This window comes from Lampetra planeri, chromosome 2 (assembly GCF_965212315.1).
Source record: "Lampetra planeri chromosome 2, kcLamPlan1.2.h2, whole genome shotgun sequence".
NCBI classification, from domain to species: domain Eukaryota; kingdom Metazoa; phylum Chordata; class Hyperoartia; order Petromyzontiformes; family Petromyzontidae; genus Lampetra; species Lampetra planeri.
In genome coordinates, this window is record NC_136108.1 from 9,087,659 (window position 1) to 9,115,125 (window position 27,467).

A 27,467-nucleotide genomic window follows, 5' to 3' on the forward strand; every position below is an offset into this window, starting at 1 on the left:
GAATCCATCCAGTGCAATCTGTTCAGGGATGTGTGTGTGGAGGTGAAGGTTAGTAAGAGCCGGGCGCACAGCGGCTTTGTGATGCGTCCAAAGGAAAAAAAAAATCGGGAAGACCGTTGTGCAGAAATTTCAATAAAAGCAAAGTGAAAGTTCCATAATCTTATGAAAGGTCTGCAGAGCAAAAATCTTTATTCAACTTTATCTTCATTTAAATGTGCATGCACGTCTACGGCAGTAAAACTAAAATGTAGGTGGAAAAATCACAATACCAGAACGGTAGACAAATTATAGGGGGAATGGGTTTAACATAAAAAGTTGATTTTGACCAACGTAGACACCCGCTACAATTGAATGCTACGTCAAATGCATGTAAATTGCCGTTTTTGTGTGCAGTGGTGAACATAATGTTTACCGTGAAGGGATCTGTGCTTTGTGCACAGTAATAAAAGTGTGCCGCTAGTAGCAGACATTACAGTGGCAATGTGCAGGTCATAAATGTTAATGAACTGGACTCTAATGGTGGGGGTTTTATGTAGACCTTGGGGAAAATAGTTTTCATTCAATGCTTTATTTGTATTGCACCCTTAAAGATTTTAGACACAGAATGACATCATCCCACAAAAGCGTTTAATGAATCTTGGAATGTATTTTCATGCGAGGCTGTCGCAATACTTTTCGTATTGAAAGGGATTATGGCTGATGTTTAAGAAGAATGGTGGAGCAACGGCCGAGGAATCGTAGGCATCCAAGAGAACTTACTGAAAGAGAAGGGGCGGGTGAGATCGACTCCTGTACAGGTGCGAGGTGGATTATTATATTGCAGGATCGTGAAAAAGGGTGACCCCGTGGGGAGGCCATCCATCATGGCTGATGATCGTGGTGATGATGAAATATTAAGTGTGGTTACTATTCCATATTTAGTAATGTTGTGTTTAACAAGGCATCTATTTGGTGTTTGAACATTTTGAAACCTGTTTTATTGCCACAAAGGGAAAAGAATGTTCTTATTTTTTATACTTTGAAACTGGGAAAAAATAGTCCCATAATATAGCTGCTCAACTCGAGCTATCAATGGTCTATTACGTGCATTGTCTTTCTACTGTTCACCTTTTGGCGTTCTTTGGTCTGAAACTGGTGAGCCTAGGACACAAAGAAGGCCAATCAGTTCCGAAGACAATGCAATATCCTATCAAAGCATGTTTGTGTTCATGTTCACCACAAGTACGTGTGGTTAATGCAGACTCGATTTCTTGCAAAAGCTATCTATTTTGGTGTTTGAACATCTTAACGCCTGTTTGATTTCCAGAAAGGGTCAAACCTATTCTTATTTTTCAATGCAGTGTTTGTTATGCTACGCTTTAAGAAGCAAGACAAGCCAGAGCATTATGCATGCTTTATCTGAATGTATGCACCAGTGTCCATCGCCATTGTCAATTCTTAACTCATTGTAGAGGTCCACATTCCCGTGGTAGGAACCCCGATTAAAGTGGCACTCCACTTTTTCAGTCCGAGAGCTGACGGAGGACAAGTTGACCCACTGGTCGGCATTTGCGCTCAACATTTGTATGCCATTTGAACTCAAAGTAGAACTTTCGTGGGGAGAAACAGGGCTTTGATGCACTTCTGCATTCACATGGTAATTTAAGAACTAATTTTAATGTTAGTTATATTTTTATTTTATTTCCAATAATTTATTTAATGCTAAATTGCTACGAATAGAATACTGCTCGTATTTCATTAAAAAAAACTCATCATTTGTCAATTTTCCTCAAAGCCCCATGGTGTAACATGTGATCTTTGGGTTAATACGTAAATTTATCTTTCTGCCCTTGCTCTCCGCGATGAAGATGTTTCATTGCACAAAATTACTTTTTTTTGGTTATCAGTCAGTATTATTGATGAATGCAGTATATTTTGGTTATTTCGATTGTTTTCATTTTCTTTAATACATTTATGAAATTTTAACAAATACATGTATTTGTTGAAGCGTGGGATTCTTATTTTAGTTGAAACGTATCGGTAATGAGCACACGTCGCCGCTAATCCCGTCTGAACGACGTGTGATCACGCACGGCGGAGGGGCGAGTGACGCCGTTGTGGGTGGTGTGCGTGTGCGCCTGGTGGCAGGTGGAAGGCCCACAGGTGGCGGCCGTGCCAGCTTGCTCCGGACTATGTGCGTCGAGGAATTCCGGGGGCAGACGAGGCATGTGGGCCAGGACTTCAGACACGAGGTGAGCGCGACCCGTGACCAACCTAGCCAGCCAGCCAGCCCACCCACGCAGCCACTCACTCACTTACCCCACCCCACACTCACCAATGCTCGACTCCCCCCACCCCCTCTCCGCCACTGCCCCGCCTGTGACATACATCATGTCAAATACGATTGCTCCTGATTCTGGCTTGGCGTGCTGTCATACGGGGTTGCTGCTTGTCCAAGAATCGCAGCAGTCAAGACAGTTTGTGGGAAGTGGGGGCAGCACGAGTCATCGCGTCGAGCTCTGCTGCCAAAGCCGGGTGAATAAAATGGCGGCTGGAACTCATTCGCGATTAACCTTGCTATACCCTGGCCAATTCACACCCATTTATTTGGCTCTTGCTTTGTCGGGTACACGTGTCAGTTGTATTGTAACAACGACGACCGACACACGTTCTTACTTTACTCTGAGCCTTTATTGTAGACACGAACACTATTTTTTAGGCGCGAATTTCGTCTATTTTCCAACCGTCCCTTTCCCCTTGAGCTGTCCCATTTCATATCCCTCGAGCCCCTTTTCTCGAAGGTTCGCTCAACCTATTTCCCCTCAACCAATCCTGGTCCTGCTTCTCGAATGGTTGTCAACCATTACCCCGACAGTCAACCCTCATTTCACCGCCTTTTACGATTGAATTTCTCTTCCAATCAGTTTAATTCTCTGACCGTAACCAATCCTCTTTGAGGCCTCCCTGCACCAATCAGATGCCTTTCTTAAATCCACTCGGCCTCTGTCCATCCATCGGTACAAATGGGTTCACGAGAGTTATTTGATTGGCTGGTCACGTGTGCCGTGGTAAAGTTTGGGTGCTCCCACGTGTTTCAAGCTGTCTGCCAAGCGTGCGGGAGTAGACCAAATACCCCGCAGAGGACGCTCTCTAGCACCCACTCGAGTGGAGGCATGTTTGCCAGCAATAACGTGACATAGCAATTGCACGGCTGCATCTTTACCCCTTTAAAAAAAAAAAATCGAAAACATAAAAACCCCCTCTGTGGGACCAAGTGTGCCCGTTTTTCGTCCAAGAGGGACATTTAAATATTTTTCATCTCAAAAAAGCCATTGAGAGGTGGGTACATGCCCTAGAGGGGTGGAGGTGTCGATTGCTTGATGTATTCTTTAGTAAAGGGCAACATCACTCGCCATCTGGTTGGAAAGGGCAGCATAACTCAGGGTGTCACTTGGCAAGAGTCGGAGAGCTTTGTTTTGCCGGGGCTGCTTCAAGAAGCAGATCGCCCACGGCTTTAATAGTGCAACTAATTTGTCATCGTTGTTGTTGTTATCATTATTATCAGATGCAACTTTTTCTATCCGTTACATAATAATATCATGTAATGTGTAAAATTAGTAGACTTAATAAGGTAAAGACGATAGCAGGTACAGGGGCAGCCCTGCAATTGCTTGCTCAAGCCACTGCTGGTGGAAGGGCCTCCATCTAGAGTGGAGCCCCAGAGGGCTGCTCTTGAGACCATTTTGCGAGTGTCGCCGATCCACCCTGTCCCTCTGCTCCCGCTGTGAACCCTCACGAGGGGGGACAGGTCGGCTAAATAGATGACGGTAAAAACAATCTTCCTGGTTCTTTCGGTAAAGTCACGTAGAATGGAAATAATAAAATAATAAAAATAAAACATAATAAAACTCTGTCTCCTCGACAGACCTGTTCTCCACCTGAGGACGGCTGCTTGCGTTGTGGCCGAAACGTCGTGAGAATTATTTTATTATGTTTTATTTTTATTATTTTATTATTTGCATTCTACGTGACTTTACCGAAAGAACCAAGAAGATGAATCCCTGCAGTCACGAAAGCTTTAAATGGTAAAAACAATTAAAAAAATAAGAAAGTTCGGAGACGATGAATAGAAGTGGGCAACTCCACAACAGCTGAGCACCGGGGGGTGGGGGGGGTGTGAAACGGCGTAACTTTATTTCAAAGCCTTTCTCGGAAGGGCAATTGCATATCTACAATAGCGATCGAAAACATTTTCCACGTCACAACACCCCAACTGAATTCCTTAGTACGAAGTCTGCCCAAATCTAAATTGGGTGGCGTGCCCCGTATTCTGCTGTGCACATGTAGGATCGGGGTCCAATCCCTGATCATCATTGAATCACTGGATACCCATAGCGACACAAATTGGTGTCTTGGGTTCCCATTTACTGCAGAGTGCACAATTATAAGTGTGGTAAATCACAGGCGAGCTCACTCGGCTGCACGAGCGAGATGTCTTGGAATAGGTAGGAATACCCACACTTTACCCCACCACATGTGAACCTGCCTTTCGACGGGAATCAACAAAGTGAAAGGGTTACCAGCTCCATTGAGTCGATCTGAGCCATTTGTGGAAATTCCATATTGCTGTGACAAAAGGCGAGTCTTTCCATTGCACAACTTATCGTTCTAAGCCAGTTGCTGTACAATAGCATTTAAACACGTATAAGGTTTGTTTCATGATGGTGACGTGACTTTAACAAGTAGGCTTTCACGACCAATATTATCCATAATAGAGGTTTTTGAGTTAGATCGTGTAAATATAAATGTGTCGTTAAACCCACCACCACCTGACACAGACAATTAGTAAGGTTTGTCACGTAAACACAACATGCCAATTCGTTACTGGTTTAGCACACAGGTGTTGAAACACATTGCTCCCGTTCTCTGTGGAGCGATGATTACACACGGGCAATGGCGGTGTGTGGGTCAGTGAGGTCAGGTTGACGCCAAGCCACTGTCAAGCAAAGGCACCAGGGCCACGGCCTCAATGTGAAAGTTGGGGGCGTATGACGAACCGGTGGCTTCCCGGCGGTTATTGGTTCGATTGCTGATGGGATCCGTGAAGTTCACCCCTTTCTTAGTCAGGAATAATTGTTGTGCTTTACTCTCATTCTATCACATTAACTGGCTCCTGACTCAGTACTGAGGCTGCTGTTTTTTTGCGCTAATGTGTATTTAACGGTGCTGTTATCAGCACCGTTATCGGCATTATTGTCACATTGTTGAAGGGAGAAAAGCAAGGACTATAAAAAAAAAGATACCGTGATTCTCTTGTCCAAATTTGTGTGGGTGTCTCTTATCCATGTCTAAACATCTTGGGGTATGCGGACCCCCACAACACCCGGAGAGTGGATGTGCCCCTCACAGGCAATCATCGCAGTCCTCACACTGTGAGGAGCAGTGGCACCTGGCGCCGTAAACCACGCGGGTTGCAGACAACCCCACTTCCACATCCAAGTCCTACAAAAAAACACTCTGCGGTTGGGCTTTTTGCCATTTCCAATATGAATTATAATGTTTCTCCAAACCCCTGCGTGGTACCGGTGATAAATTGAGGGGGAATGCTGCTGGCCAGCCTACACATGGCAGGGACGGGTTATCTGAGTTGACCTTGTGCAATTCAATGAGCTGTGAAGTGACAACAGAAACAGTGTGTGGCACAGACGTCTGCTCTCTTCGCTGCAGGCAGTACACATTTTGATAAAAGCTTGTTAATTTTACGTTGCTTGGATCAAATTACATGCCACGTAGTGATTATTTTATTTATGGTTTTACTTGGTTAGCTCCTTAACGCTGCGGAATAGCCGGCATTGTTTGGAAGAATCGTAATATTGTATAACTACTGTGCACTGTATTGTCTATATACCTGTGATCTTGACAAATATGCGTTGTTATTTATCTAGACATGTGCAATGTAGCTGCAAATTAGTAAGAGTGAGGTGGGGGGATGGCAGAGAGATTTGCACACTGTGCTATGAACCCGATGACCTAAGTTTGATTCCTGGCCATAGTGAATTTTGGTCAGATAACTTCCATGGCTTTTACACAGCATGGGGAGACCTTCATCCAGCTGTAGATTTACATAGCGCTATACATTATTATTATGATAATTCATAAGAGTACATTCCACAGATATATGATTAACTAACAAATGCAATTTAAAGTGAGCTTGATAACAACAACAAACTACGTATTGTTATTCAGGTTTGTTTTCAACAATGTTTTGGTCTAGTAATGTTTTTTTAAAGTCACAAAACGCAATTGTATTGTGACAATGTTGAGAATGCATGACCTTTCATGACCAAAAGCATCTCGTGGTGGTAATACATATCTGCTGCCACTGACACACTCGTACATATTGCTCCTTTGTGTGGGATTGGGCCTATTAGTGCAATGAAGAAAACCCTTTCCATTCTTCACACGAGCTTGTGAGTGCACAAGACAAGCAAATGGCCTTCTCTTCAGGGCCACTGGAAACCTTTTATACGCTGATATATTCCGGCTTTCCTCTCGCAAATGTAGACTGAATAGCTTTTTGCCAACTCCAAAGAATTGAATAAAAAAAGCCGCATCCCCTGATATGTTCTGATAACCTGTCACACTCACATCAACGGCAAAATATGGATGCAACATTCGTGGTCAGGTCAGAGACAGGGAAGGGAGTGAGAGAGATGCACCAAAGCACGTAAAAAAAAAATCGCACAGCACTTCAATCGCAGGCTGATTGTGGCGTAAAATCACGTTCGCAGCCAGGTCCGGATATTATTATTATTTGGAAAACTGTTACAAAATGTTAAGGTTTGTTAAGAACATGATATGAAATGCGATTAATAATTCCAGGCTATTTATTTATATAGTTATATATTTATATATTTATTCAGCGAATTATCTCTGTGTACAAGAGGCCTGAATATGGCAGCTGTTATTCCACCAAAAGGTGGCAGAATGATGGCTTGTTGCATGTTTACACCACGTTGCTTACATCTTGAATGTTTAAAACATTACTACAGTTAAAGGGTATTTAAAAATAATTCATAATAATTGGTGTAATTAAGCTCACTTTAAAATGTATTGATTATTCATTCAGGTGTTTGAGATGTGTATCTCATTTTGCATCATAACAATAAGAGCAATTTCCAGCATTTCGGTTAATCATTGCTGGACAAAGGCTTCCTCACGCTGTGTTCGTGATGCGGACTATTTGACCATATTTAACCATGTTGATTAGAAGCGGAGTACTGGTTCAGATATCACTTGCCGGAGAGCAGTCATTCGAACCACTATCATCATCATCACCTGTTTGTAAGCCGCACTAAGCCGTTTTTAACATCGTGCTACATCCCGACCCTCAGTGGATGGCAGAAAAAATCTCTCGCACACAAACACGCCTATTAGTACTCTTAGGTTTTTTTGGTAAAGTCACTTATGTAAAAATGAAAGTAATAATGGAAATAAAATACACAAGTCTCCGTCATCAGGTGGGACCGTCACAGCTAAATTTACTGCATCAAGTGCAGTAAAAACGTCGTGATTTATTATTTTATTTTATTTCCATTATTACTTTTATTTTTACATACGTGACTTTACCGAAAAAACCTAAGAGTATGAATCATTGCAGTCACGAAAGCTTCAAATATAGAACGCCTATTAGTAGTATGTGTGTTCGTGGTGCTGGCCCACCCACTCCTTCGTGTACTGTTCCGGCCTTTCATAGATGCTCGCTAACAGCACTTGCCCCTACAGTCTGTTCAGGCTATACGGGGGATCTTTGCCTTTGTCATTTTGAGATGGATTGAGCCTGATTTGTCCGGCCTGTTCTTTTCAAAATTCCGACGTCCGCACGCCTAGTTTGGATTCTCCTTGCCACTGTTCTCGCTGCTAATGGGCTGCAGGAGTGTTCGCAGAATGGGGCATCACCCTTTCCGCACGGTACAAGGGGTCAAAAACTGCCACATTCATTAGGAAGATTACGTTCTACAGAATTCCCACGTAAAATCAGAATTCTACAAGTGTGCAAACATACGGTACGCAACTCATGTGCAGTCTATTTAGGATTAAACGCGGGAACAGATTGCGACGCTGGAGAAAATGAATAAAAAGGCTTTCAGGCTCGGTGGAGAGATACCATTTTGTAAGCATGTTGTGGAACTTCTTTCGCACCGTAAATAGCCGAACGCGCTAATTGGAGGTATTTTTTTGTGTTTAGACCGCTTTTAAACACGAAAAAGCAGTTTCAGACAGTGGAGAACACCCAACAGTTATCTAATTTGCCCGGTCAGTCAAAGCATTGCTGGATGCTGTGTTGTGAACCAATTTTTTGAGCTACAAATGCGACTGCTCATTTTTTGCAAGCGTACTTTACAAGGACTGTGTCTCAATCAACCGGAATGCACCCGATATCGTCAGACTTCGGAAGCTAAGCAGGTTTGAACCTTTTTTCTTTGCTGCATGGGAGACAACCTAGAAGCTGTGAGAATCAGAGGGCAAATTTCGATTTAAAGCTTTCGTGACTGCGTGATTTTCCTTCTACGTAAAGTCACGTAGAAGGAAAATAATAAAATAATAAAAATAAAACATAATAAAATAATTCTCACGACGTTTCGGCCACAACGCAAGCAGCCGTCCTCAGGTGGAGAACAGGTCTATGAAGTAGACAGAGTTGCGTTGTGGCCGAAACGTCGTGAGAATTATTTTATTATGTTTTATTTTTATTATTTTATTATTTTCCTTCTACGTGACTTTACCGAAAGAACCAAGATGATGAATCAGAGGGCAGTGCAGGGAAATCCATCTTTCTGTACACACCCTCCCCCACTCCCATCTTCAGCAATCCACACTGACCAGAGTGGTGAAGTGTGGCCACTAACCCTCGTGACCTGTACGGCGTAGGGGAGACCCTCATCTAGCAGCAGATTGACAAACGGGCTGTACACGTACGTTATAAACTTGGCCGACAAAACTGTATAACCATGTGACATGGCTATAAGAAGTTCTACTTACGGGGTACACTGAAACACGATATCTCTTCTGCGAGGAGACTTTGCAAATTTGCTCCAACATATATTAACGTGCGTCACAATATCTTTGTCGAATGTTGTTAACGTGAACACTTTGCCTACCCTTTCTGCATTGCTTCTACGGACACAATGGTGGATGCCACTTCTTTCACAACCATGGGATCAATATTTTGTTGTTATATTTGTTGATGCATTCGCTTTCATTTTATGTAAAAAGCGACTCTTCTGTGCCAATGTAGTTGATGCATTTTCCTTTTAGATTCTAAAAGCTTTTATGAATCATCCTGTGTTGCCCTCTGTGTAGAGAGAATATAACAGTTGCACGTTAACAGTTATGCATTACGCTTAGCCACCTCCAATGCCCTTGAAGCTTCTGGCAGCCTTTATCTGAGCTCAATTTGGTATTGTCAGTCTCGTGAAAAAAGCACACAGTCAGTGTTTTCTCACCTAGTACTGTCTGTGAGAGCCACTTGAAATCAGTGTGATCAGCGCCCCTTTTAGGTTTTTCATTTACAGCCTACACTGGGCATGTTTGCGTTTGAAGGACCTGTTGAAGCCCAGGTAATAAACGGGAATACTGTGCATGGCAAGAGTCACAAGTTGAGTTTCAACCCTCCCCATCGCTTGCGATGTAACATCCTGCAAACACGTGCCAATAAAAACGACCACACAAAACTCTACCCACTTCATTATCGTCAAATGCAGCAACATGCATCGTGAGTTGTTATCTCAGTGCTTGTATTAAGTACATTGGAAAAAAGTTACTTTAGAGCAATTGCTTCCACCTAGCATGATGATGATGACATCTGAGGATTCATTCAAGAAAACATATGTCTGAAAGCTTTTAAATTGCATTGCCTTTATTATGTTGGTAATGTTGGCCATGTCTGGCTACTGAATGATTAAGTACACGAGGAAATCTGCAGCAGGAGCATGTTAGAAGTGGAATATGATACAGAAATTGTATTTGGGTAGAGCAATGGTGCAGTGGTGAACACACTGTACTTGGAAACAACCTGGTTGACCTGATTTCAATTTCGTGCCACAGTTTACATCAGTGGCCTCTGATATTTGGACTGGTCCTGCGTGTCCCTCCTATGAGCGTGCCTCACTGACCAGCATGGTAAAGTATGGTCAAACAAACCATGACCGGCATGGCATGGTTTGTTCATCCATCGGTAGATTGACAAAGGGTTGGAAGTGTTATTATGCAATACAATAATCAGATAACTCTTACCGTAGTTGGGATGCATTTATTTGTAAGCAATGATATAATACTGTGGTTGTTTTACCCAATTCCTATACAATATATCTGTTTGTGTATTGTTCTCAGAATTTAAACATACGTTCTTGATGCAGACCTGCACCGCAGCAATTGTGATCTTGAAGTATTTGTGTGACATTGCAGTGAACAAATACATGAAAAGTCAAACTCCTTGATATTAAGCCATGTTGTACGGTGGAATGTCATCGCATTAGACCGATGCATATGAGCACCGTTTGGTGTGCTTGACCCCTCTCTCATTTCGCACAGATCGAGTTTAAATGGCCTAATGTGGAAGTGGCTCCTCATGTGCCGAGTGCCTCGACACACGGGGACCCACTTCCTCAGCCCCATGCGCCGATGCATCTTGAATATATAATAATGTCAGGCTGGGTGTTAGCGCCCAGTTTGAAAGGAGGGGGATGGGTGCTGAGCAGTTAAAACCCCGCCGTGTGTGTGCTGCGATGATGTTGCTACCTTCATGACACCATTGCTTCTGTTAGAATTCACCGATGGTACACGGTGATCATCTGATAATGCTCACAGGTTAGTCTGACAAAAGAGCAGACGGCAAAGCTACGCAGAAGCGGTAATTGCTTTTTGTTTTATTTTGTCGCATTAACGTCTGGCTTTAGCGGTTTTAAGTGCGGTTGTCATAGAGTCAATTGTGTCACTCCACTGTTCTCGTTAATACCTTAATGATGTCCTGGCTGTTAATTTTACATGTATTAACATATCATCGGGCTGTAATGAGTCATTGGGCTTGCCAAATTAGAAATTGGCAGGCTTGGCTGCTTTATGGCTTGCACGTGTGAGTGAAGCTTGTGCGGAGAATGGATTGATAGACATTTTCTTTCTGAATTTTTAGTTAATCTACCACAAATGTACATGAGTGCGTTCATAGGATTGAAATTAATCCATTGGCAAGAGATACACAATGCATACAAACATATAGAGGAATTTCTGAAATTCAACTATGAACGATATGATCACTGAAACGCAAGGATTTGTGTAAAATGCTTTTGAAAGGGTAACGGCATAATTGTAAATGTTTAATGAGTACGACGCCACTGTAGCATTATTCTTGGCATGTGCTAGCTTTCTAAATAATAGATCAATGCAAAAAATATGCAACCAAACGTTTTAAAATAGATTTCCACCAGTTACGATTTGTTTGTCACAGACTTGACTTGTTTGTAAATTCAATACTCACAAAGTATTACCTGAATTCAGATCACTTTTGTGATGATGGTACAACAGCCTACTCTTGATTATCTGGGTTAATGTGGAGGGATGAGTGGAGGTGTGGGTGGTGGGGTAGAGGGCGTTGAACAAAACACAGATGGATTCTGGCTTAGCAATCATTGGACGGATTTGATAAACCATTTCGGGTCTTAATTGATTGTGTTCACGCTTACGGTGACTTTCAGACCGCATTCCATTCTCTTCTTCTCCCCCCTCTTCTTTTCCGAACATAGATGGACTCGTCCATCTGACCAACTGCCAAATCGCTGTCCGTGGTGCTGACGTTAAAAAAAAACTGCCACTTTTTTCAATTTTCTTGCTGTGGATTTCACACCTGATGATGATTGCTTGTGTTGCAGTCGAAACGTCGTGAGAATTGTATTTTGTATTATTTTATTATTTTATTATTTCCCTTCTACGTGACTTTACCGAAAGAACCAAGAATACGAATCCCTGCAGTCACGAAAGATTTAAATCAAAATTTCAATCAAAATTTAAAACACAGATAGTGAAAAAAACATGGACTTTTAACACGTATTTATTTTTTACCCACGTAAAATGAGAGTGAAGGTTGAGAATGCGAGTGCGTTTTCATTATTTCTCAAAGGAATAGGTCACTGATGTTTGACTTGGGAACAGGTATTAATAGACGCAGTGTGTGTGGAAAAGGCACGAATTAGTGTTAAATGCTCAGTATTCTACTTCCAATCCTTTTTTTTTCAAAAGCAAAGTGAATCCACAACCTGAATAATCCACACAGATATAACCCAGGAGTTAACTGTGTATTTTGTATAATTGTCCACGTGGATTTATAGTCGTCACATTTTTAAACATCTATTTAGCTGAATCATCATGAGAAGGCCATTAAAGAAATGTATCTGTTTTCAGTCATTATTGCAAAGCTGCTGCAGGTGCCTCAAAGAGCCAAGCAGTTTTTCACCGTTGACATCAGACGCTTTCAATGCAGGCACCTCCAATTGTGTGCCTGCCTCCTGCAAGGCTTAATTTCAATTAAACATTTTTACTTTATGCTACAATTTTTCTTCAAATGTTAATGCTTTTTGTTACCGTTAATTATTCTGCTAATTGTATTACCCAGTTCTTAAATTACAGAAAAGACAGTCGTGGAAAATATCCTGCCATTGTTTTAAAATGTCAATAAAAACATGACTACATTGTCATGGCCTGATTACTCTGTGTGTGCATTTCGCATTATTCACTTACTGGGTTCACATGTACGACAGACCTGGTAACAGTAATTATTTTGGTAAAATAAAAACTATAATTGCGGAATGCTGCAAACACTGCAAAATTGTAGGATGCATCATGTAAATATAGAATTTGTCAGTTGCTGGGCACAGTTGTCAATGTTTAAATTGTTAATGAAAATAATAAATATCCTCATGAAGTCATAGTGTGATTTTTACTGTGAACGTATAAGCAGTGGTATTGTAGCTTAAAGCCAAGTTGCCTATGATCTAATAAAACACTAGAATTTAAAAGTACATAATCGTGTAAAAAACACAAACACGCGATAAACATATGAAAGAAAGCCCATTCATATCAGAATTAAGGGAGGAATTGGTATCAAAGTCTCTAATTGCATGGAAATACTCTGCATGGAAATGTTTGGAAAATGTTGTGATGAGTATCTTGTATTGAACTAAATGCATCACCAGAGTCAATAACGAAATAATCACATTTCAGAGAAGAAGAGCAAGTGCCAGATAACCTAGCCTATTCTATTTTCTCTTCGAAGGCGGTGCCAATGATAAATGTGCTGATATTTTACTTTTACCTGCGCGAGCACCACTGGTAAAGCAAGTGTCCTGAAGCTTCCATCATCTCTCCTGAAACGTGTTGTCCTCATATACGTGCATCTGATCCCTCCACTCCCTCCCACAACCCCACCCCATCCTACCCCCCCCCCCTCCGCCTCCACAGCTGTGACCTGCCGGCAGGAGGATGGGAGCCAGGTCGACCCCGAGCTGTGCCTGGCGGGCGCGGGCGCTCCGCCGGCCCCGTCGCAGGCGTGCCGCGTGCCCTGTCGCCACGAGTGCACGTTCAGTGCCTGGTCGCGCTTCTCGGCCTGCGCCGGCGGTTGCGGCTCGACGCGCTCGCGACGGAGGTCCCTCCTCGGTACGTCGTGCGGCCCCGTTTGATGTTACGTCGTCATCGGCGGCGGCGTCGTCATCGAACAACGCTCTTTGGGGCGCATCGCTATAGAAGGGGACGGTGGCCTGATGGTCAAGAATAGTAAATCGTTTTAACGCGATTTTTTATATGTATTCCACGCTTAGAGCTGTTAAACACAGAATGCCCGTCACCATCGTCATCATAACATACACGTTTCTAGAGTAAGAATATGGGAAAAAGTGTTTTTTTGTGAGGCTCTGGGAATATAGAATTTGTTTTCATATTGGAAGGGATGATAGCCAATGGTCAAGATGAACAACAGAGTGGCAGTCAAGGAATGGGACGGATGAGAGAGGACTAATCCTGCGGAGATGGAGCGATGAAGTCAGCTCATGTGCAGGTGCTTGATGTATTGTTGGATCGCAAGATTGTGAGAGGTGGCAGTGACCTTGAGGAGGCCAGTGAGTTGACCGTGGCTGATGTTAATTATTAGACGTTTGCTCAGCAAATGTAACAGTTCAGTCCCCCTGACTGTCGCCCCCTGCACCCGCTCAGAATAATGTCTAAATTCGCCAACATGTCATAGGTGTATCACGTGTTTACTGAACTGCTTTCTCTGACTCAGGTTTCCTTGAAAAATATATGGTTAGTCACAGTGGGCTGTCACATAGTTGTAAATAAAGTACATGAGTGAATATATGGATGTCTTGTTACTTGGCCTCACTAGCATCAGGCATGGCATTGCCCTCCCTCTCTCCCATCAGAGTTTGACAAAGTGAGGAGCAAATGGGACATTTGCCCAAGGCCCCGAACTGTAGAGGACCTCATGCAGAGAAATGCATTGTATTGTTTATTTAGCGAAATACGACTGTTATTCCTTTTAGATTTTTTTGTATGGAGAATATAAACGATGCTGTACTATATATATGAATCCCTGCAGTCACGAAAGCTTTAAATTGATACTGTACTAATTCTTATTATTACACTTGTTTACCCAGTAAAGTCTCACTGTGTCTCAGGACACTTTTTAGGAGGGCCCTGCCAGGTTGTCGCAGTTGGGGACGATGTTGCTTCGTTTAATCCCAATTTGATCATTTCAGGAAATTTTTCAGCATTGAGAAATGTGGCCTATGCTCGTTATATTTTACGGGTTTTTTTGTATAGCTATGGTAAGAAAGCAGTCGACTCAGAGGACACCCATTCAGAAGAGGGAGAGCACATATAAACTCGGGTCGGGAATCAAACCCAGGCGCTCCTTGCTGCGAGACACAAGTGTCACCACTGTGCCACCCAGCCATTCTACGACCTTTGCTACCTTCATTAGGAGCATAGATACCGAAATCTGGCCCTCTATCCTATGTCCCCCAGTCCTCGGTCCTTACCACCTTCCTCCATCCTCCGAGATGGCATAAAAAGTAGAATTTGCTGCTACTCTGTATTCTCGTGATCCCCAACACCTCACTCGCCTCGACAGCAAACCCCACATCTGACTCGGTTGAATCAAGACCATTTAAAAATCACAATTCCAATGAAATCATCACCTTCATGATTATTTTAAAATCACCAACAATAATTTTGTCCCTAATTTTAGGGGATGTTATTCACGATTACTATCTAGAACTAATTTCCATAATAACTTGTTCACAATGGTCAAGTTTATGGTCACCTCGCCTCAATCACGAAGCGGCTTATTGTTTTATTATTAGTATTTCAGTTTCTGTTTTGTTTGTTTTACCACACTTACCATATTCCGGGTTTTACAGTGTTGTTATATTCTTATGAACAAAATGGCATAAGAGATAGGGAAGTGTTTTTATTTATTTTATTTCAGCAGGCAGTTTCCATGATTTATGTATTTCGGAGCAAAGCCGACACCCCTCTATTATGCGCCGCGCTGAGAATATTCGTATTTGGCAAATAATCCTGTGAAACTAACTGTACAGATGGAGGCAATTTTAATAGACAAACCAACTGTCCTTAGTGATGAGTAACTAGCTGCTGCGGCAGTGGCGGTGTGGGGTGGTGGTGGTGCTGGTGGTGCTGGCCAAAGCGTTTTGTCAGCAGCATTTGTATTATAATCCACCGGAGGGGTTGCTCCCACAGGGCCCTTGTAAGCCTGATTAAAAACCTGCGCTGCTTTAAATGTGTATTTACAGATGCGAAGGCGCAAAAGCACGTGTTATCGACACACTGCTCCCCGCGCACATGCTCTCACGCTCAGTTTGTTAATCCCACGGCAGCACTTTGCACTGATGTGTTCCTAATTCCTAAAATCCCTTGGACCCACTTAATGGAGATGCATTGGCACACGGAGACATTCGCAGCAAATACTGTTAATCATTCGTACATTCAAAAAAAGTTAATTACTGTACTTTACATTTTTCAGTAAAGTTGCTCATTCTGCTAGAAGTGGGGGGGGAGGGGAGCTTTAATCCCTCCAGAATGTAGATTAAATTTATAAAATTTGAACGGAGATCAAGGGATTCTCTTGAATACATGTAATCTGTTATTATTCTCTTTTATCCAAATACGCAGTTTTAATAATAAAAATTCGCTATTTAATGTTCAGTGATTTGGCTGTATAAATGGGGAAAAGTAATCTTTTTGGCCACTCCCAAAACTGCGATATTACCTTAGAGGATTAAACTACCTTGTGAGCAATGTAGAGCACTCGATATTTGACAAGGATCATATCATAATGAGGGGCTCGGTAATACCGACATCCAGAGGCCTTGCCTCAAGATCCCAAGGAACACAGCTGACACTGGGGACTCCAGCCAAAAGCAGGGATTGTAGCTGTAACCAAGGGCACAGAAGCAAATTACGGGTATTGACCAAAATAAAGGATGTCATCACTGACCGACGATCTGAACTAGGACATTAACTCGCATATAAAACCGAAGATTGAAACCAAACCCCAGTGTCATGCCCAACTGACAGAGCATGCCACAAGCTAAATTGAAGGAATCCACAGGAATCGGAATTCTATTCTCCTGCGTATTTCCAATAATGCATTGCGCACTGCAAGTGTAGCTTTCCCGCACTGCAGCACATACATCAGCTCGACTATATTAGGTGTAACTTCTTTGCGTGACCTTCCCAAGCTTTCTGCTTGAACTCGCCATTACCAATGCCCTTCCTCCATCACAGCCTAAATGTTAAGACCCTGCATGGAATTGGAACTAGTCTATATACTCCGCTAGCCTGCTTTGGTATCCATTAACAAACTGTTGTCCAGGAGCTTTCTAATTCTTCATCTTGTGAAGGGAAACGTGTCCTTTTTCACAGGGTTTAATTGCTCACTGATATCTTCCAAGTTGGCCGGTACTCTGGAGTATGTGGCAAGCAATTAGCAGCCATATTGAGAGGGATATAGGATGTAAATATGTTCTGGTTCACTGGTAGACTGGAGTGGAAAGCAAATGGTAGCTACAGCCATAGTGAAAGGTATGTTGGATATGGTGTGCCAGGAATGTACATTTCTTTATTTCTCATTTGCTTGTAGACTGGAGTAGGTGGAAAACCACGAGTAGCCACAGCCATAACGAGAACAATACTGGAAGTGATGTGCTGGGTGTGTAAATACATTCCAGGCCCCTGTCCAAATAGATGGGCCTGGATGAAATTGAGCCCTGCTTGGAAATTCCTCCTCTTCATCTAAACAACGTTTTGATTCCCAGTATATATATATTTTTTCTTCTAGATGTTTTCCAAACATTCAGTTGGAAAAACAAATGCATAATATAAATGGAGAAATCAGCGGTATAACTTATAATATCCACTGGAAATGAGCTACAGAAGATCTTCGAATAATTTAATCAGGAAGGCTGCAAAGATGGACTCAATGTACACATGAGTAAAGCAAAAGTCACGTGCTAAACAAGTTCTCGACACAATTGGATTTATCTGTCGAGGGAACGCAACTGCAATACCCATTCGAATATGAATACCGAGAACAGCTATTGAAGTTAGAACGAGATCATGTTGATGAAATAGAGGTGAGCGAGAGTGAGTTCCAGTGCTTTTGGAAAACTTAACTTGATAGTGAAAAGCAACATACCTGTTTGCCTACATGAGACAGTTTGACCTGCTATGAATTATGGATCAGAAACATGGATATTGACACTTTTTCCAACAAAAGCTGAAAAGTGCACAAAGAACCATGATGCACAGATGCACGCTTCAAATGCTTTTGAGAGACAGAGAGAAACGTAGATTAGAGAACGCACACACACAGACAGGTTCGAGACAAAATGAAAACTGTAAAGGAAAGTGAACGTTCGTGGGCACGACTCGTTACTAGAAGGGACAATGTCCGAAGCGATTAAAGCGGCTTTTGTATTATTCTTTGGTTCTTTCGGTAAAGTCACGTATAAAGATAAAATAATAAATTAAATTAAATACTAGCATACGACGTTTCGATTGCAACACAAGCAATCATCATCAAGTATAAATTATTTAATTTATACCTGATGTATGCTAGTATTTAATTTAATTTATTATTTTATCTTTATACGTGACTTTACCGAAAGAACCAAAGAATCATTCCTGCAGTCACGAAAGCTCCAAATTAGGCTTTTGTATTGTTTGTTAATTTCTGACCCGCCCCTTACTGGACATCTGTAAAAACGAGCTTCATAGCTCATCAGATTCTTCCCGTCTAAATCAAGATTCTGAGGTGCTAGGTAGATTGTTACATCGCAGGGCCATGAGAGATAGCGACGGCTTGTGGAGGCCTTCATCCAGCAGCGAATTGATCGTGGCAGATGATGCACCTGTGAAGTTGATCTTAAAATACGAATACTTCATCACCATTGGAACCTCATTTGCCAGAAGAAAAAAAAATTATATTTGGTTTTTTACCCTTTTATCTGGCAACAAAACTGACACCTTTTTTGCTGTCTCGGGTGTGGACCAATCAACTTCAAGGACAGTGCATACATTTTCAGAGTTATGTTTTTTGTTTGCATTATGACTGCAGGTATTGTGGTCTATGAAAACATGACTCCTTGTAAAAAAAGGTGTCAGTTTTGTTACCAGATAAAAGGGTAAAAAACCAATTATAATACTTCATCAGTTTATAAAATAAACTTAATTGCCTTTGTCTTGTAGCCCGACCAGCAGATCACCTATACACGCTTGCTTAATGGTGTACAGAAAATGACCCATGCGTTTTACAAGCGTGCCCCTGAGCCACATAGATCCGCGCGCGTATTTTTGCAGACCAGATGTGAAAGCATTTTATACCTCGAAGCTGTTTCCAAAAGTGTGTGTGTATGTTTACGCGATACATTCAAACAAACAGTACATTAATGTCTGATTTAGTTATTTTCTGAACAGACTCAAAATACTGTACACAGATATCTTATGAGGAGTGGTGTGGTGTTTAGCAAACTGCTATAAACCTAACGATCTGAGGTCAATTGCTGGCCATGACTAACTTCAGTGGTGAGCGATATCTGACCAGGTCCTGGGGAGAAGTCCCTTTCAACTAATCCACAGGGTATAACATTTATTTCACGTGAGGTCAGGCAAGGACGTGCATGCCTGTCTATTAGTACGATTGTGTCACACCGGTGTGGTGAAATATGGTGAAACATTCCCCATGACAGACCTTAATCCAGCAGTGGATGAGCAAAGGGATGTCAATTATTATCATTCACTGTCATTTATTTCGATCGAATAAATAGCACTCGGCTATAAATATGGATTTCTCGAGGTTGGGATCTGTATTTTATGAACAGCATGCGCATTATTAATTCATCGGTGGGGGTCTCTAAATGTTGCTAATTTTTCACGAAGGAGAAATAAACAGTTATTCATGGCCTTGTTTCCTCTAAGCTCTCTCAAAACTAACATAAACCTATAGAGGGTAATGGAGCACATTCGCATCTGCTCGCTTTTTGGACGTATATGATCATGGCTAATGTGACTCCAGCATCTGTTCCTCCAGAGCACTCTCTGGGGCTGTGCTGCCCTGATGTAATCACAATTTTAAGGCATCTGCTCTTAGTTTAGTGCAACCCGTGGGGGTGCGTGTTACCGCACTCTATATTAGTATGGCATACAGCGCAGTGCATGCACATACACCAGCCAGCACATTTTCCACTTCCTGAGCAGTGCTCGTTACGGAACGCCCGCGTTTGCCCGGCTGGTATACTAAAAAAAATTAGTGCCGGAGATTAAATTGCAGCATTCACCGCATTACCATTGACCGGCAATGCAATTCCCTCCCCCAAAAAAACTCAAGAACTGCTCGATGCAGTGGTTGAGCCTTTTTGGTGTTCGGATTTGCTTTGTTTCGTGTTGTTTGTTTGCATAACTTTAGCAATGTTTCTAAACATTTATATTCATATTCTTAGGTTTTTTCGGTAAAGTCACGTAGGTAAAACATCAAAATTAATAAAATAAAATAAAACAAAAATCACGACTTGTGTTGCCTCCGAAACGTCGTGATTTTTGTTTTATTTTATTTTTATTAATTTTGATGTTTTACCTACGTGACTTTACCGAAAAAACCTAAGAATATGAATCCTTGCAGTCACGAAAGCTTCAAATCTAGAATTTCTAAAAATTGTCATGGGTTTTTAAGCAGCCATTTGCATGAAGCAAAAATACAATTGCATTATTATTACTAATGAGAGGATACAATACTTTGTTACATGCCAGTTTTTTAAATAATATCTAATCACATTATGTAACAACCTTTGAAATTTACAGTGAACTCTTCACATGGCTTGATAATAGTAATACTTTACAGATATATTGATGGATCAACTTATGGGGGTTGTTTGACCATACTTCACCAAGCTGGGCAATGTGAGTTGGTGAACAGGGGGCCCAAGACAGGTTGAGATAACACATTCCTGCGGAGGGAGCTGGTAGGAACGTTGGGTTGCTCAGTCAATGGCCAGGGTCAACGGCGGCGTGGTGTATTCCGCAAATATGCCCGACTGTGAGGGCAGGCACAAGCCGGCGTGAGTAGGTTAAACGTTGAGTTTTATAAGGGCACCACGGGGTGACCAAGCCCCTCCCCTCTCCACCCAGCCCCACCCCTCCCACCCAGCCCCACCCTCCCCACCCAGCCCCTCCCCACCCAGCCCCTCCCCACCCTCCCCTCACCACCCAGCCCCACCCTCCCCACCCTCCCCTCCCCACCCAGCCCCTCCCTGCACGACGGACACAATAATCCCCTGTGGGTTGGTGTAACCAGGAGGTTCCTACCAGTATTAGTTGCCAGTGGTGTCAGCCATGGCCAGGAATAAAACGCAGGTCGCCAGGATCAGAGCATTTTGTACTAAATACTGCGCGACCACGAACTGCTCCTCATATCGCTTTGTTTGATAAAATACTGTACATTCAGGATATGGGACATTGATTTTATAACTTAACTATTGTAGAGGTTCCGTTGAATAATGTATGTCTATTTGAGCAGCTTGGCATGATGACACGCATGCACATCATTTTTAAATGAGTCTAATCTAATTAGATAATTCAAATCAATTGACATTGCCATGCCAACGTGAAAACTAAAACTCCCGTCTGATTGATGTTAACGGGCCTAGAAAGTTCAGTGCTGGTTTTTGCTATATTTGTAATATATGCTGTATAATAGGTAACATTGATTCAATGTTTTAATACATTTTATTTATAATGTTGTACATTAACCTACAAGGATCAATTATTTAATGCAAATTACATTTCTATACAAAGTCTATGTGTAATATACCAACAGGAAAATATAACAAACAAGATAAAGAGTTTAAATACGGAATAAAACAAGACTGCATTCATGAGACAAAAGACATTAAATTCTTTATTCCAATTGTGACCATAAATATTAACAACTCATCTTGAGTTTCCATGAGTTGGGAGTGAATAATCATAAAACTACTAAGCATAAATTAGGATGTATTGTCTTAAGACAATTATCAAAGTCATTTCGATGTCATCTCTTTGACATTGCTCTCAGGTTGATAAAACAAGTACCATCCATATTGGATTACCGACCCTTACAGAGGAATGAGGCATTTCCACCACGACTTCAGGACCGTCAATACATGAGGCATGCTCCCCCATGTCTATTTACAGTGGGAGAGATTACTTTATTTTAGACTTGACTCAATTATTTTCGAGTGTCAGTGGATAACTCCAAGGCGAAACGGTGTATTTAAACCTTAATGCACCTATCTTATTTCAAGTATGAAATCATTCTGACGTTGATATTGCTCTTGTTGTTATTGTGCCACGTTCTAATGGGACTTTAGATTTCGTACATTGTTGTTACAATGCTGCCGAGGTGTAATGGTTAGCACACTCGACTTGCAATACAGAGGTCACTGGTTCAGCCTGCTGGCACATCAGTTGAAATAACCGACACATTCCTGAAATCCACTCAATTCCGCCTTAGTCCACTCAACAGTCTAAGTCGGTATACCACCATTAATCATCGGCAGGCCACGTGTGGTGGGGTAAAGTGTGGCTACTCCCACCTCTTCTGCCTGGCTAGCGTGGAAGAGTAGGCCAAAATACCCTCGAGGGGTTCTGTAGAGCTCCCTGTCTTGAAGGCTATGTCGTCAGCAGCATGAACAAGCAACTGCAGGGCTGCACCTTTATCCCTTTTATATGGTCATCAATTACCCGTCACGATATACGTTGAGTGTTGTTCTTTATTGTATTGTTTTATTTGACCCACGTCTCGCTTGAAAGAGAGACGGTCGCAATGGACTCTGACCTGGTTACAGAGCACACTGATGAATGCATTTACTTTCTTGTGATCAAATACTTTGAGATGTACGTTTTCATATATTACTGATAAAAATATGCAACCTCACCAGAAATGAAAGTCCTACAGTATCACATGCATAAGATATATCACAGAAATAAAACTCATTTTGGAAATGACATGAGATTATAAAACATGCCGTTCTCCTTTAGCATGTGCATATTTTTGGTTGATGAATGCGTAAATTAACTTTTTGCATCAATATTTTACTTTCCTACAGTGGTGTTGCACTGTTATAGTGTTTGGTAGGTTTACATGCAATATACTGTAGTTCTTATGATTCTGTTTGGAAAGTATTTCTTGCTTGTCCTAAACACAATCACAGTGGTTTCCTACTCAAACAACGATGTCTCTTATTTACAGTCCTTAGCTAGTGGTGGAAATTCCACATTTCTATGGTGGGGTTGAGTCAATCATTTGGACATCTGCTGTAGAATTTACACAAAGTAGGAATTCATTTTATCACCCCCAGAAGAGTGACGTGCTTTAGTTGACTTCTGAAAGGAATTTAAATTCGCAACCTTTCAACGATCACGTTTTAGAAAGATTGAAAAAAAATACTGTTATGACAACCATTACATAACAGGGACTGCGAAGTATGGTTAAGAATTTAAGGAACAAAAATCTATAAGAATATGTTTACAGTGTGACTCTAAGTAAAACAACAACACACGCATGTGTCTATGCATGTATGTACGAATAACTAAGTTATCTCAAAGTTAATGAACTTTAGTGCTGGGTAATTAGTCCATAAGGCTGATGAATCCAATAAAAACTGTAATCGACTATTCGCGTGGTCGGTTACTCTGGTTCCTGTAAAAAGAAAAGGCAGCCACCCCACATCCTGCCTCCCGACGGCAGACAAGCCATGAACGGCGTGACAATGGGCTGATGGATGTGGATGCTGTCACCATGCCCCGTCCATCACCTCCCATCCAGCAGCACAAGTGGGAACACAAAAGAGACTTTTCTCTCAACTACGTTTGTGTCATCCGACTGGTTGAGGAATAAAACTAATACTTGGTAGGGCAATCGTTAGTTGAGTAAAGAAAGAGGAAGTGATTACTTGATTAATTTGGAAAGCCTAGCTCGAATACAAATATAAATACTAGAATATATGGCAGTTTCCATACATTTATGTGTGCTTTAAAAAACGCGATCCTGTATTTGCGCCACGCATATTGTGCGATGCCACTGCGTTGCCATCTCTTTCCCCTTCCTGAAGGCAAGAGCCGCCGCGTGGACAAGTGCAAGGACCTGGAGCTGTACCCCCAGGTGGACACGCAGACCTGCCCCTGCCGGGAGTACTCGGCCCGTCCCGTGGGGCCCTGGTCCGACTGCCTGCTGCCCGAGGGAAGGGGCCGAAGCCGGGGACCCGCCAGCCCCCCCAGGGAGACGGGCGACTGTGGCCAAGGCACACGCTATCGAGCCCTGGCGTGCTACGACCAGCAAGGCCGGCTGGTGGAGGGCGGAAATTGTGCTTCTCCTGGTGAGAAGAGTGGCCACTGGCGCTGGCAACAAAAACAGCGTCACCACCTTTGACTACATTTGCACCAGCCACCAACATTTCCCAGTGCGAGAAATCGTATTCATTAATAGCTGGCCAACGCCAATTCGACCTGCACCTCCAACCAAAAACACTACAGCTAGCACCACTGTCACCAGCACCAGAACCCCCATAACAACAATCGCCATCACAAGCACCTGCACCGCCACCTGCACCAGCACCAATATCACCAACAGTAACACCGACAGCATACTAGGACTAACCGCACTACTACCAAGAGCAGTCCCAGAAAACCAACCACCAACAATAAAATAACAAGCACCACCAACAGCCACCAATAACAACACCACCACCACCACAATTGTATTCCTCCTTAAAGTGCGTGTGATTGATGTTGAACAGAAAAATCATATAACTGAGCATTCATGGTCTCAGCTCTGATTTATTTGAGCCACAAATGACTAAAATCTCTTACCGACTAATAACAATCATTTAAAACATATGAACAATAAAACAGAAGCAACAATGTCTGAAACAAGAAAAAAGTTTAATTGTTAAATAAAGAAAACATTATTGAGATTAATGTGTAAAATGCATCTAAACAGATAGCCTTCCAAAATGTAAAAGTCTTCAAATATAACTTTAAAAGGTACTCGTGGCTCCCAGGGTTGCTTGCTTGCGTGTGTGCATGCACTGCTCATGGCCAACCGGTCCTGAGACTCCCCTAGGTTGACTCAGCCTCAAATGAGGACCTGGGGTGGTGTTCAAACACCACCACTGGGCAGACAAGGGCGGTCAGGTGTGGTACTGGCCACCCACTCCCTCGTGTTACCGTGCCAGCCTTTATAGGTGATCGCGAACAGCACTTGCCCAAACATCCCATGTAAGCTATACGGGGGATCTTTGTCTCTTGTATGTCATTCCTTGCCATCATTATTTTGCCATGCTCTTTGAGACGCCTCCCAATTGCCATCACGACACTGACACTGTGGCAGCTGCAGCAGTGGCAGCAGCACTGCTTCCACTGAGGAAACAGGACTGTGGCACGAAGAGGCAACTGTCACCATGATTTCTTTCGCTAAAAATATACGAAGCATATTTTACCTGGAGACCTGGCAGAGGTATAAATATGCAAAGTAGATCAATTGCGGGTGTCCGCATATTGTTAGAAGGCATTCATCACGACCTTCTTGCTTATTGTGTGGAGAATGGCCGTGTGCCACTTTGTTTTAGAACGTTTGCCTTTTTACAGCTCTACATGGTGTGCCTCATATCAATTGCCTCCTCGTGTTAATACAAGTTTCAGGTTTGATTAAATGTCCTTTTCCTGCTTCGTATTAATTGTTTTTAGTTTTTAGATATGTCAGTGTGCACGTGTTCACACGTGTGTGTGTGGGTGCGTTTGTTAGCGTGTCTTTGTATTTGGGAAGTGGTGGTGCAGTAGTTTTTACGCATTGCGCTACTCACCTTGGCCACCCGAGTTCGAATCCCACTCAAAACCAATAACAGTGGCATATATGACTGGCGCGAAGCTTTCCCTAGGTCGACTCAGCCGTAAAATTAGTACCTGGTGCAGTGTGTAAACATCAGCCACTGGGCAGACTCACCCACCCCCTGGTGTGCTGTGTTGACCTTCACATACAGTAGGTGCTCACTAACAGCACTGTTAGAGGCTATGTTCATGCGAGTCAACAGCACTTGCCCAAGCAGTCTGGTAAAGGATATATGGAGGATCCTTGTATTTGTTCGTATGCTTGTTGGCATGTCTGGTTATGTTCGCGTATGTGAGTGTATGTATGCATGTTGTGTCCATGGGGAGCGGGAGTACAGTGGTTTGTGCACTCCGCTATGAATCTAGCAACTTGTGTTCAATTCCCAGTCACGGGAGACAAAGGCAGCCAGGCGTGGTACTGGTCACAACCACCCTCAGAGGCACTGTGCTGAGCTTAACAGGTGCTCACTCACAGCACGTTTCCCAGTCGTCTGCAAAATACTCCACCGGGGAATACTTGTCCTTGTTCGTGTCCGTCCCATCTCTCAGTTCACCAGGAGGAGTCGTGTGTGGTGGCCTGCCCGTCAGACTGCCGATTGAGTGAGTGGTCTGGGTGGTCGCCCTGCAGCAAGTCATGTGGCTCAGGTGTCAAGGTGCGTTCCAAGTGGCTACGGGAGAAGCCCTTCAATGGCGGGAGGCCCTGCCCAAAGCTGGATCACACAAACCAGGTAAGGTGCAAGTCGGCGCGGCACATACTACGGACATAGGCTTGAAGGAACAATCAAACCCCATTACGATGACTTTATCGTAGGCTTGAAGAAACAATCAAACCCCATTACGATGACTTTATCGAAATATTAAAATGGACCAACGCCCCGTCTATTTGTTGCCACGTAAAACCCAGCTTCCTTTCCTGTTGCTATTATTCATTTACTTTCACATCTATTTGTAGTGTTTCACACATTCTTGTTCAATCCACTGAATTTTTTTGCAAAGAGTATTCTACGCTTAAACTTAAGGATTAGACAAGGATGGTACTTGAATCACAATCACCCAATTGATTATAAATGCAATGGCCAGGTGAATTATACCTTGATGGTAGTAATAGACTGATGCACTCGTGGCATGCTAATAACCTGTATTTTTAATTAGTACACTTCACTGCCATGTACATTAGAGGAGTTGAAAATTGACTTTCTTTCTAATTTAATTATGGAAATGTTTTAAAATAATTGCATTACATTCTTTCCCATTATTTGCCAATTTACAATTGTGCCCGACAGTTATTTATGCCAGCTGCATTGATACCAAGTTAATAATATTGATGGCTTTCACAGTAGGTGTGCAATACTCATTATGAACTGGTCTCTACCCGTATCAATTGCAGCATCACACCACCTATGCCCACTTGACGTGGCCTTTGCTCTCCAATCAATTGTCAACTGCCGTCTGCGAACTTCCCCCCGCCCTTCCCACCTTCTCGAGCTGCCGCAGGGCCTCACCACCTACCCTGGGTATTGCCGTAAAATGTTAATTCCTTTCCCCTGGGCGAGAGACGACGTGTGCGCAGTAATCTCTCTCGACACGCGCAGTCGCCCAGAAAGGCTGCCCGTGCCGCCGGCAAAGTAAAAATGAGTTTCCAGGCTGTGGCCGCCTTGGGTCGTGAGTTATCGCAGCGCTGAGCTGTCCGCGTGGCAAGAGATGTCGACAGAACAGAGACCTTCAAAGTACAAAGGGAAGCGCTTTATTTGCAATCAATTATTCATTACGGGACGGGGCATAGTTGGCTCGTACCTGCACATAAGTGTCTGCATTTTCCGACAGTAAAATTGGTTCAACAAACAGACTGATAGAAGAAGGGCTGATCAGAGAGCGCGTCCGAGATAACAAAGCATGTTATTCAGCAGGCTGACAGCTTCATGACATTATTTCTACGACAAAACATAAAATTGTACATTTAAATGTGTCACAATAACGTTGTGGATTTGTGGATACTGCTG

At 42.7% G+C, this 27,467-nt stretch overlaps 1 protein-coding gene across 1 annotated transcript in view; it reads left to right on the plus strand.

Annotated features, from left to right (window-relative positions):
- LOC144727088 (thrombospondin type-1 domain-containing protein 7A-like) overlaps positions 1-27,467 on the plus strand; it is a 221,603-nt gene that overhangs the window by 130,982 nt on the left and 63,154 nt on the right. Inside the window, exons 14-17 of the mRNA XM_078605833.1 lie at positions 2,128-2,231; positions 13,492-13,686; positions 23,694-23,957; positions 26,017-26,195. Coding sequence (XP_078461959.1) covers positions 2,128-2,231; positions 13,492-13,686; positions 23,694-23,957; positions 26,017-26,195 — 742 coding nt within the window. The remainder of the gene's footprint in view (positions 1-2,127; positions 2,232-13,491; positions 13,687-23,693; positions 23,958-26,016; positions 26,196-27,467) is intronic.